The 12,737-nt window shown below is 33.8% G+C and overlaps 1 protein-coding gene across 2 annotated transcripts in view; it reads right to left on the reverse strand.

Annotated features, from left to right (window-relative positions):
• The window catches only part of LOC108906845 (ubiquitin carboxyl-terminal hydrolase 32), a 35,423-nt gene that overhangs the window by 3,745 nt on the left and 18,941 nt on the right, over positions 1-12,737 (reverse strand). Inside the window, exons 16-20 of one of the 2 annotated variants that reach the window (XM_018710277.1) lie at positions 11,296-11,389; positions 10,992-11,235; positions 10,708-10,933; positions 3,159-3,344; positions 2,574-3,098 (exon numbers count right to left, since the gene is read on the reverse strand). In XM_018710277.1, the coding sequence (XP_018565793.1) occupies positions 2,574-3,098; positions 3,159-3,344; positions 10,708-10,933; positions 10,992-11,235; positions 11,296-11,389 (1,275 nt within the window). Of the gene's footprint in view, positions 1-2,573; positions 3,099-3,158; positions 3,345-10,707; positions 10,940-10,991; positions 11,236-11,295; positions 11,390-12,737 lie in introns of both variants that reach the window. The other variant, XM_023457224.1, reaches the window with a different exon arrangement.

The raw sequence follows: 12,737 nt of genomic DNA on the forward strand, positions 1-12,737 counted from the left end.
TTTTTGCAATTTTTTAAATGATTTTTCCGATTTTTGCAATAACAATAATTATTTTTTCGAATTGCAACTAACTCTATCTTGTTCAAAATTTAATTACAAAACTTTTTTTCCTCTTCCATTTTTGTCTAAAACGAATAGTTGCTAAGTTGTCGACGAGAAATCCAAGAAAAAAATTATTTTTTTGCAATTTTTTTATACTTTTTAGCAATAACAATTAAGCCCACGTTTTTTTTTATTTGCATAGAAAAATTATCATTTCTGATGTTATTTAGAAGCCGTTAAAGCAAAAATCTCCGATCATATGCGTTTTACCCAAGTACACTCTTTGTAAGACAGATACCGCCTGGACTAATAACCGAGTTATAGCTCTCTAAAGGTGATTGTTTATTTTTCAGAATGTGAAATTGAACCATTTACCGTAAAATAATGGTGAAAGAACTAATTTTTCGAAGAAAATGAATATATCCTTTTTTAAAGCGCTTGGAAAGACGTTTAAAATGCTTTTTGAAAAAACTTCGTAGCTCAAAAACTCGTGGAGTTATGATGAAAATAAAATGGTCATCTCATTTTTTCGGAGAAAAAATCAACAATAAAATTTATGGCTGAACCATAAAAATAGAAACTAAGCATAATCCATGTACAGTTGACTTTATTTAGGTACTAGTAATAGGCTCTACACGTTTGACCGGTTTAAAATGCCTAAATTTAAAAAAAGTTTGAAATAATGAAAAAAATTTTTGAATTTTTAAAAAAATTTCCTTTTTTTCGAAATAACTCAAAAACTAAACAAGATACATGAAAAATGCAAGAGTTCAAATTTAAAGGCCTTTTTTAATAATATTTTTGCTTTCTTTCAATTTTTCTGTAGAGCAAAAATTAACTGAGATATTACGTTTTTTAATTTGCATTTGAGTGTAAGGACCACCTTCTTTGAGCCCTTAAAACCCAAAAATCTGGAAAACGAAGAGTTCAAAATCCTTCAACTATAAAGGTTGATTTGTAGCTCTTGCAATTCCCTGCAAATTACTTTTTGGAGCGATGAAAAATATTAAAAATTAAAAAAGTTATCGTGAAAAAACGAATTGTATTATTCAGTGAAAATTGTCGGATCATGTAAATGGCTTAATTTCNATGGTGAAAGAACTAATTTTTCGAAGAAAATGAATATAACCTTTTTTAAAGCGTTTGGAAAGACGTTTAAAATGCTTTTTGAAAAAACTTCGTAGCTCAAAAACTCGTGGAGTTATGATGAAAATAAAATGGTCATCTCATTTTTTCGGAGAAAAAATCAACAATAAAATCTATGGCTGAATCATAAAAATAGAAAATAAGCCAAATCCATGTACAGTTGACTTTATTTAGGTACTAATAATAGGCTCTGCAAGTTTGACCGGTTTAAAATGCCTAAATTTAAAAAAGTTTGAAATAATGAAACATTTTTTTTAATTTAAAAAAAATCTTTTTTTCGAAATAACTCAAAAACTAAACAAGATACATGAAAAATGCAAGAGTTCAAATTTAAAGGCCTTTTTTTATAATATTTTTGCTCTCTTTCAATTTTTCTGTAGAGCAAAATTAACCGAGATATTAAGTTTTTTAATTTGCATTTGCGTGTAAGGACCACCTTCTTTGAGCCCTTAAAATCCAAAAATCTCGAAAACGAAGAGTTCAAAACCCTTCAACTATAACGGTTGATTTGTAGCTCTTGCAATTCCCTGCAAATTACTTTTTGGAGCGATGAAAAATATTAAAAATTAAAAAAGTTATCGTGAAAAAACGAATTGTATTATTCAGTGAAAATTGTCGGATCGTGTAAATGGCTTAATTTCCGATAGTTTCCGAGACACACTAAGTACATAATTTTAGTTTCGAGTTTTAAGTAATCTCGTTGAATTTAGTAATGTGTCGTTGAGTGTTTTGAAGCAGGTGAAAATTCTTCAATTTCTCACTAAGGGTTGTTTTTAAGGGTTGAAACGTTGCAATGAATCATCAGTAATATTATAAACAGTGATGAGTCTTTCATTCATTATAAATGCTATGAAGATGTAAACAAATTTTTTGCTATATTTTCTGCAATAAGGGTGGTTTTTCAGGGTTGACACGTTGCAATAAATCATGTATTATTTCATAAACAGTAAAAAAATATTCAATTCTTCATTATTGCTCTGTCAAAACATTTCAGAGCCGCGAAAACTAATTTTTGTTTTTTTTTTTCCACATAAAAGGTGAATTTTAAGGGTTGAAATGTTGCTACAAATCAAAAATTATTATTCAAAACACAAAAGAATGCTTATTCTATTGACGTCACACTTAAATCTGTGGTTTTTACGTTTTTTGCAAGAAGGGGTAGTTTTCACCCCCTAAAAACAATAAGCACACATTATGGACATAACTTTTGTAAAGGAGGGTGAAATGAGCTCACTCGCCAATTTTCATGAAAATCGGTGCGTGCGTCAAGAATTCGGAGGTAATACCCTACTTTTACCGTTGTATACCGGACAACTAATTTGTCGCAAAAAATCACCAGCCCTAAACACAACCAAAACATATTTTCTACGATTTTCAAAACTTACCACAACCGCGTAAAGCTGGTATCTCAGATCGAAGGGGTCCTGCCCCGGCAGCAACTGGTGCTGGTGGTAATCCTTCAGGTGTTCGTCGATAATCGGCGTCTTGGCCAAACTGGTAGACTCCAATCTCGTCCTGATCATCCCCGTCCTCTCGTTCACCTTACTCTTCGCAGCCTTGCCGCTATCCGCCGCGGACCCCTTATCGTTCGCTTTCATCGGTCTACCCCGTTCAGAGACGTTTTTAACGTCCGAACAGCCGTTACCGCCTTCGTCAGTCTCGACAGAGGGAGTACCGTTCGCCTGCGTCTCGGATTCTTCCGCTATCCGCTCCGGCTGGCTCTCCACGGACGATTCCAGCTCGTCACGGTGCGCCTTCTCCTGCTGCAGTTGCCTGTGTCTCAGGATGGTCTCCTGGGGCACGGAGGCGAGATAGGCGGTCGGGTCGAAGTCTTTGAACGGGAAGTTCACCACTTTCTGCGTCTTCACCCATTTGGTGTTGACGCAGTCGAAGCGTTTTAGGTGTATGATCTGAAAATGAGGAATTTAAGCATATCGGTCGATGTTTACAAGAGAAAACTGAATAGTTACCAGTATCGGGGGCAGCCGCCAGATCTGGAGCTTCTTGGTGGCGGGTTGGCGCTCCCGACAGCTGCTGCAGTGGTATTTTTCTTCCAGACGCTCCTCCGACGTGAAAGCCTTCAGGCAGTAGTCTAAGTCGATCGGTTCGGTGTGCAGCTTCCTGCAATTAGCCACCGATTCGTGTTCTTGCCAAAGCTAAGGAAAAACAAAAAAAAATGGTTTTACGGCTTCTCAAAGCAAACATCTTCATCGTTACATGCTCCACAAACAATTAAATTGGTTATTTGCCATTATAATTCGTAATGCAACAGAAATAATCAATATAAAATAGGATAATGCGCGTTTTTAATAACGGTTCTTACCACAAAAGAAGGTAAAATAAATAGACTACTCAAACAAAAGAAGGTAGAATTAATAAACTACTCAAACAAAAGAAGACAGACAAAATTGACTACTCAAACGAGAGAAAGTAGAAAAAAATAGACTACTCAGACAAAAGAAGGTAAACTAATAGACTACCCAAACAAAAGGTAGAAAAAATAGACCACTTCAACAACAGAAGGTAGAAAAAATTGACTACTGAAACAAAAGAACATAGACAAAATAGACTACAGAAACAAAGGAACGCAGACAAAATAGACTACTCTAAAGAAAGGTAGAAAAAATAGACTACTCCAACAAAAGAAGGTAGAAAAAAATAGACTACTCAAACAAAAGAAGGTAAACTAATAGACTACTGAAACAAAATGTTGAAAAAATAGACCACTTCAACAACAGAAGGTAGAAAAAATCGACTACTGAAACAAAAGAACGTAGACAAAATAGACTACAGAAACAAAAGAACATAGACAAAATAGACTACTCAAAAGAAAGAAGGTAGGAAAAAATAGACTACTCCAACAAAAGAAGGTAGAAAAAATAGACTACTCAAACAAAAGAAGGTAAACTAATAGACTACTGAAACAAAAGGTTGAAAAAATAGACCACTTCAACAACAGAAGGTAGAAAAAATTGACTAGTGAAACGAAAGAACGTAGACAAAATAGACTACAGAAACAAAATAGACTACTCAAAAGAAAGAAGGTAGAAAAAATAGACTAAAGCAAAAGGTAGAAAAACATAATACTACTCAACAAAAGAAGGTATAGTAAATAGACTACTCAAACAANAAACATCTTCATCGTTACATGCTCCACAAACATTTAAATTGGTAATTTGCCATTATAATTGGTAACGCAACAGAAATAATCAATATAAAATAGGATAATGCGCGTTTTTAATAACGGTTCTTACTGGAATCACCACCAAAGAAGGTAGAATAAATAGACTACTCAAACAGAAGAAGGTAGAATTAATAAACTACTCAAACAAAAGAAGATAGACAAAATAGACTACTCAAATGAAAGAAGGTAGAAAATAGACTACTCAAACAAAAAATGGTAAACTAATAGACTACTCCAACAAAAGGTAGAAAAAAATAGACTACTCCAACAACAGAAGGTAGAATAAATAGACTACCCAAACGAATAAGGGTAAAAAAAATTGACTACTGAAACAAAAGAACGTAGACAAAATAGACAACTCAAACGAAAGAAGGTAGAAATAAAATAGACTACTCAAACAAAAGAAGATAGAAAAAAGAGACTACTGAAACAAAAGAAGGTAAACTTAAAGACTACTCGAACAAAAGGTAGAAAAAAATAGACTACCCGAACAAAGGAAGGTAAAAAACGTAGACTACTTAAACAAAGCAAGGTAGAAGAAAATAGACTACTCAAACAAAAGGTAGAAAAAATAGACTACTCAAAAAAATAAGGTAGAAAAAATAGACTACTTAAACAAAAGAAGGTAGAAAAACATAAGACTACTCAACAGAAGAAGGTAGAGTAAACAGACTACTCAAACAAAAGAAGGTAAACTAATAGACTATTCAAACAGAAGGTAGAAAAAATAAACTACTTCAACTACAGAAAGTAGAATAAATAGACTACCCAAACAAATAAGGGTAGAAAGAATTGACTACTAAAACAAAATGATGTAGACAAAATAGACTACTCAAACGAAAGAAGGTAGAAAAAATAGACCACCCGAACAAAGGAAGGTAGAAAACATTGACTACTCAAACAAAAAAAAGGTAGAAAAAAATAGACTAAACAAAAGAATGTAGAAAAAATAGACTACTTAAACAAAAGAAGGTAGAAAAAATAGACTACTTAAACAAAAGAAGGTAGAAAAAATAGACTACTCCAACAAAAGAAGGTAGAATAGACTACCCAAACGAAAGACGGCAGAAAAAAATGACTACTGAAACAAAAGAAGGTAGAAAAACATAAGACTACTCAACAAAAGAAGGTAGAGTAAATAGACTACTCAAAGGAAGGTAGAAAAAAATAGACTACAACAAAAGAAGGTAGAATAAATATATTATCCAAACGAAAGACGGTAGAAAAAATTGACTACTGAAACAAAAGAAGGTAGACAAAACAGACTACTCAAACAAAAGAAGGTAGAAAAAAATAGAATACTCAAACAAAAGAAGATACAATAAATAGACTACTCAAACGAAAGAAGGTAGAAAAAATAGACTACTCAAACAAAAGAAGGTAGAAAAAATAGACTACTTAAACAAAAGAAGGTAGAAAAACATAAGACTACTCAACAAAAGAAGGTTCAGTAAATAGACTACTCAAAGGAAGGTAGAAAAAAATAGATTACTCCAACAAAAGAAGGTAGAATGAAATAAATAAACTACCCAAATGAAAGACGGTAGAAAAAATTGACTACCGAAACAAAAGAAGGTAGAAAAACATAAGACTACTCAACAAAAGAAGGTAGAGTAAATAGACTACTCAAAGGAAGGTAGAAAAAAATAGACTACTCCAACAATCTATCTAAATCTATCAATCTATCCAAACAAATGACGGTAGAAAAAATTGACTACTGAAACAGAAGAAGGTAGACAAAACAGACTACTCAAACAAAAAGAAGGTAAAAAAAAATAGAATACTCAAACAAAAGAAGATACAATAAATAGACTACTCAAACAAAAGAAAGTAGAAAAACAGACTGCTTGAATAAAGTGAAGTATGAAAAGAAAATAGCACAAAAAATATTTTAAAAAATAACAAGTGCATAATCTCGGAACAAAAAAGAGTTCGATTTAAGTTTGATTAAAATAAAAAAATATTCCAGCATCAAAATATTTGGCAGTCATGAATAAATCAAACAATTTTTACTACTTTTTAATCTAATGAAATAATTTTGCGTATTCTCCGCATGGAAGTTGTAATGTGTCGTTCATTTCGCATAGTGTTCCAATATGTGCCTCGCACTCGGATCATTCCATTGTCACAGCCATCCATTATCGTGCATAAAAAGAGTGACTATTAAAGCCCTACGGTTGGACATCCTAAAATATTGCCCTGTCTCAGTTATCAGCCGATGCGTGTCAGTGCATGTCATAAGCGTACAAGTGAGGAGGACATATTATTCTCATTAAAAAAAAAAATGCAATCCCATGCGGGTGTAATACGCTAAACAAAGTGCATAAGTTAACCTTACCTTTTCCCTGTTGCTCTGGTACCGCAGGTGCAGCGCCGTCGGGTCCCAGTCGATGGCAATATACATGGTCCCCTGGCTCCCCCTGCACTTCTCCGCCACCAGCTCGTCGGAGCAAGGCAGCACGCACCCCCTGCAGAACTTCGTCCAGTGACAGATGGCGCAGATCTGCCCGCCCTGCAGCACCGCCTTCAACGTGAACGGAAAGGCGTACCCGAGGGAGTCGTCGCTGTAACTTCACAAAATTAATCTTACGGTCCCTACTCAAGACCCCGCTCTTCACTTACCAGTCGGTGGCGTGATTGGTCTGGTCGCTCTGCGGCATCGGACTCAGCAGCCGCGTCACCTGCCCCCAAACGGCCTCGTACAAGCTCTGGCAGTTGCTGCTCTGGTCGAAGCCGAGCAGCAGCGGCAGCCCAAACAGGCTCGGTTTGCTCTTCTGCTGCGACAGGAAGTAGGTCTCCTGTCTGACGCACTTCCGGTGCACGGCGATGAGGTAGCGCGGCCACTTCTGACTGGATTCCGAGGAAGCTGCAACAGGAAACGGGCATTCGAGGGACGGATGCTTTGAAGGGGACGGACGTGACTTACCGGAGGTGGCGGACGAGCCGGAATGTATGGAGATGCTGGATTTTTTCAAGGGGACGGGCCTGTTGTGGCCCAGCTCCGATCTTTTCTTGTTGTGCTGGAAAATGAACGCTAACGTCGTGTAATATTTCAAGGATTCGTCTATTCGGTATAAATTTTTAAATTTGTAGGCATACCACGAGACAAAATCAACTTTTTAATAATTTCAAATTAATTTAGTTAGTCAAGTTGTAAGTAATACAAATTTTTTTATTTGCTAGAAAATTTAGATAGTTTTTGAGAAGTTTACAACTTATTCGGTTTACTATTTTTTTTAATTATGTTTGGAACGAATAATAGATTTCCTTTTTTATAAAATTTGCCGATGTTTCAACTAATACAGGATGTAATTCGAAGTTTTTTAGGTGCAATCAAATAAATACTAGCAATTCTTGTCTACGCCGTTACTGGGCAGTTCGGATAAAAGAGATCTTTGTAAGATTTTTGAACGGCATTTGATATTAGTCCTCTTATTCATGAACTTGTCCCATTATTTTTATGTCTTAGTCGAAACGTAGGCGAATTTTACAAAAAGAAAAATTATTTATCCCACAAATAATTAAAAAAACAGCACAAGTAACGATGCAATCAATGTTATGGCAAGAAACGAAGGATTTGTTTTCTACCTTATAATTCTTGTTTCGAATTTAAATTCCCACTTTTTAAATTTTTCAAAATATACAGTAGAGAAATCTTTCGAAATTAAATTTCCAACTGCTTTTTTTTTTACCTGTAAGTTGAATGAATTAAAACGGCTAAAGCGAGGAATTTTGACTATATACAGGCTTAATAAATAAAGCAACAAAAAAAAATCATAAAAAATAAAAAACCAGTTATTTACAAAAAAAAAACAACGGAAGCCACAAATTATCAACAGTAAATAAAAATAAAGGATGTTTTCTTTTTATATACACTCGGGGAAAAAAATTAATGGAGCAGGAAAATTTCTTAATTTTTTTAGTGATATTTGGGAGGCTGCAACTTTGTGAATAATGGTATGGTCGTATCGAGAAAAAAAAGAAGGATATTGAAGCTTGAAGATTCTAGTTCTGAAATCTTGAGATGAAAAATTTCACTCTTGGTGCAGTGAAAAGAAATAATGCAAGGCAAAAATTTTAACAAATTATTTTTTTCAAAACCAATTTTTTGCGTTATTTTTCTCACAATTTCGCTCATCAAATACCGAAAAAACATTTTTTTAAATTTAAGTAAGATATTTTCTGGACATCTGAAAAATTCAATGTAAAATAATTCAAAACTCAAAACTCAAAACAAATCAATTTGATTTTTTTTTTGATATTTGAGTATTTAACCCGAAATTATGAGAAAAATAATGAAAAAAAAAAGAAAAGCAAAAATTTAATTTTGAAAAATAATTAAATTTATCAAAAATTTTTAATTGCGTCCTTTTTACAATTTTTATTGAATATTTCAAATGTCAAGAAATTTTTTTTTTTAATGTAAAAAAAAGTAAAAATTTGAAAAGTACCAATGTTTGTAGGTTTTTTAGCCCTTGAGGCTTGTAAATTTTGGAATCGATTGGTAGAACCATTTTCCTTTCCTGAATCCTCAGTTTTATACAAAATTAAAAGAACAGATCGTTAAACATCAATCAATGATTAAGATGAAACAAATGTGGCATATAAAAATTCAAAAATTTAAAAAAAAATCTAATTTTTAAATTCTTTAAATTTAAATAAAAAAAAATTCTGGAAATTTGAAAATTCNAAAAAATAGACTACTCAAACAAAAGAAGGTAAACTAATAGACTACTGAAACAAAAGGTTGAAAAAATAGACCACTTCAACAACAGAAGGTAGAAAAAATTGACTAGTGAAACGAAAGAACGTAGACAAAATAGACTACAGAAACAAAATAGACTACTCAAAAGAAAGAAGGTAGAAAAAATAGACTAAAGCAAAAGGTAGAAAAACATAATACTACTCAACAAAAGAAGGTATAGTAAATAGACTACTCAAACAAAAGGTAAACTAATAGACTACTTAAACAAAAGGTAGAAAAACTAGACTACTTCAACAGAAGGTAGAATAAATAGACTAAGTATTCAACAAAAGAAGGTAGAGTAAATAGACTACTCAAAAAAAAAGATGGCACAAAACATAGACTACTCAAACAAAGGAAGGTAGAAAAAATAGACTACTCAAACAAAAGACGGTAGAAAAATAGATTACTTCAACACAAGGTAGAATAAATAGACTAACTACTTAACAAAAGACGGTAGAGTAAATAGACTAATCAAAAAAAAGAAAGTAGAAAAAATAGACTACTCCAACAAAAGAAGGTAGAAAAAAATAGACTACTCCAACAAAAGAAGGTAGAATAAATAGACTACCCAAACGAAAGACAGTAGAAAAAAAATTACTACTGAAACAAAAGAAGGTAGACAAAACAGACTACTCAAACGAAAGAATGTAGAATGAATAGACTACTCAAACAAAAGAAAGTACAATAAATAGCTACTCAAACGAAAGAAGGTAGAAAAAATAGACTACTCAAACAAATTAAGGTAAAAAAAAAATAGACTACGCCAACAAAAGAATCTAGAATAGACTATGCAAACGAAAGACGGTAGAAAAAATAGACTACCCAAACAAAGGAATGTTGACCAAATAGACTACTCAAATGAGAGAAAGTAGAAAAAAATAAGACTATTCAAACTAAAGGTAGAAAAAAATAGACTACTCAAACGAAAGGTAGAAAAACATAGACTACTCAAAGGAAGGTAGAATAAAAAGACTGCTCAAACGAAAGGTAGAAATAAATAGACTAATCAAATGAAAGAAGGTAGAAAAAATAGACTATTCAAACAAAAGAAGGTAGAATAGAGTACTCAAACAAATGAAGGTAGAAAAACAGACTGCTTGAATAAAGTGAAGTATGAAAAGAAAATTGCACAAAAAATATTTTAAAAAATAACAAGTTCATAATCTCGGAACAAAAAAGAGTTCGATTTAAGCTCGATTAAAATAAAAAAATACTCCAGCATCAAAATATTTGGCAGTCATGAATAAATCAAACAATTTTTACTACTTTTTAATCTAATGAAATAATTTTGCGTATTCTCCGCATGGAAGTTGTAATGTGTCGTTCATTTCGCATAGTGTTCCAATATGTGCCTCGCACTCGGATCATTCCATTGTCACAGCCATCCATTATCGTGCATAAAAAGAGTGACTATTAAAGCCCTACGGTTGGACATCCTAAAATATTGCCCTGTCTCAGTTATCAGCCGATGCGTGTCAGTGCATGTCATAAGCGTACAAGTGAGGAGGACATATTATTCTCATTAAAAAAAAAAATGCAATCCCATGCGGGTGTAATACGCTAAACAAAGTGCATAAGTTAACCTTACCTTTTCCCTGTTGCTCTGGTACCGCAGGTGCAGCGCCGTCGGGTCCCAGTCGATGGCAATATACATGGTCCCCTGGCTCCCCCTGCACTTCTCCGCCACCAGCTCGTCGGAGCAAGGCAGCACGCACCCCCTGCAGAACTTCGTCCAGTGACAGATGGCGCAGATCTGCCCGCCCTGCAGCACCGCCTTCAACGTGAACGGAAAGGCGTACCCGAGGGAGTCGTCGCTGTAACTTCACAAAATTAATCTTACGGTCCCTACTCAAGACCCCGCTCTTCACTTACCAGTCGGTGGCGTGATTGGTCTGGTCGCTCTGCGGCATCGGACTCAGCAGCCGCGTCACCTGCCCCCAAACGGCCTCGTACAAGCTCTGGCAGTTGCTGCTCTGGTCGAAGCCGAGCAGCAGCGGCAGCCCAAACAGGCTCGGTTTGCTCTTCTGCTGCGACAGGAAGTAGGTCTCCTGTCTGACGCACTTCCGGTGCACGGCGATGAGGTAGCGCGGCCACTTCTGACTGGATTCCGAGGAAGCTGCAACAGGAAACGGGCATTCGAGGGACGGATGCTTTGAAGGGGACGGACGTGACTTACCGGAGGTGGCGGACGAGCCGGAATGTATGGAGATGCTGGATTTTTTCAAGGGGACGGGCCTGTTGTGGCCCAGCTCCGATCTTTTCTTGTTGTGCTGGAAAATGAACGCTAACGTCGTGTAATATTTCAAGGATTCGTCTATTCGGTATAAATTTTTAAATTTGTAGGCATACCACGAGACAAAATCAACTTTTTAATAATTTCAAATTAATTTAGTTAGTCAAGTTGTAAGTAATACAAATTTTTTTATTTGCTAGAAAATTTAGATAGTTTTTGAGAAGTTTACAACTTATTCGGTTTACTATTTTTTTTAATTATGTTTGGAACGAATAATAGATTTCCTTTTTTATAAAATTTGCCGATGTTTCAACTAATACAGGATGTAATTCGAAGTTTTTTAGGTGCAATCAAATAAATACTAGCAATTCTTGTCTACGCCGTTACTGGGCAGTTCGGATAAAAGAGATCTTTGTAAGATTTTTGAACGGCATTTGATATTAGTCCTCTTATTCATGAACTTGTCCCATTATTTTTATGTCTTAGTCGAAACGTAGGCGAATTTTACAAAAAGAAAAATTATTTATCCCACAAATAATTAAAAAAACAGCACAAGTAACGATGCAATCAATGTTATGGCAAGAAACGAAGGATTTGTTTTCTACCTTATAATTCTTGTTTCGAATTTAAATTCCCACTTTTTAAATTTTTCAAAATATACAGTAGAGAAATCTTTCGAAATTAAATTTCCAACTGCTTTTTTTTTTACCTGTAAGTTGAATGAATTAAAACGGCTAAAGCGAGGAATTTTGACTATATACAGGCTTAATAAATAAAGCAACAAAAAAAAATCATAAAAAATAAAAAACCAGTTATTTACAAAAAAAAAACAACGGAAGCCACAAATTATCAACAGTAAATAAAAATAAAGGATGTTTTCTTTTTATATACACTCGGGGAAAAAAATTAATGGAGCAGGAAAATTTCTTAATTTTTTTAGTGATATTTGGGAGGCTGCAACTTTGTGAATAATGGTATGGTCGTATCGAGAAAAAAAAGAAGGATATTGAAGCTTGAAGATTCTAGTTCTGAAATCTTGAGATGAAAAATTTCACTCTTGGTGCAGTGAAAAGAAATAATGCAAGGCAAAAATTTTAACAAATTATTTTTTTCAAAACCAATTTTTTGCGTTATTTTTCTCACAATTTCGCTCATCAAATACCGAAAAAACATTTTTTTAAATTTAAGTAAGATATTTTCTGGACATCTGAAAAATTCAATGTAAAATAATTCAAAACTCAAAACAAATCAAATTTGATTTTTTTTCAAAATTTGGATTTTTTTTTTGATATTTGAGTATTTAACCCGAAATTGTGAGAAAAATAATGAAAAAAAAAAAGAAAAGCAAAAATTTTATTTTGAAAAATAATTAAATTTATCAAAAA

The sequence above is a fragment of the Anoplophora glabripennis genome, unplaced genomic scaffold, assembly GCF_000390285.2.
Source record: "Anoplophora glabripennis isolate ALB-LARVAE unplaced genomic scaffold, Agla_2.0 scaffold59, whole genome shotgun sequence".
NCBI lineage: Eukaryota > Metazoa > Arthropoda > Insecta > Coleoptera > Cerambycidae > Anoplophora > Anoplophora glabripennis.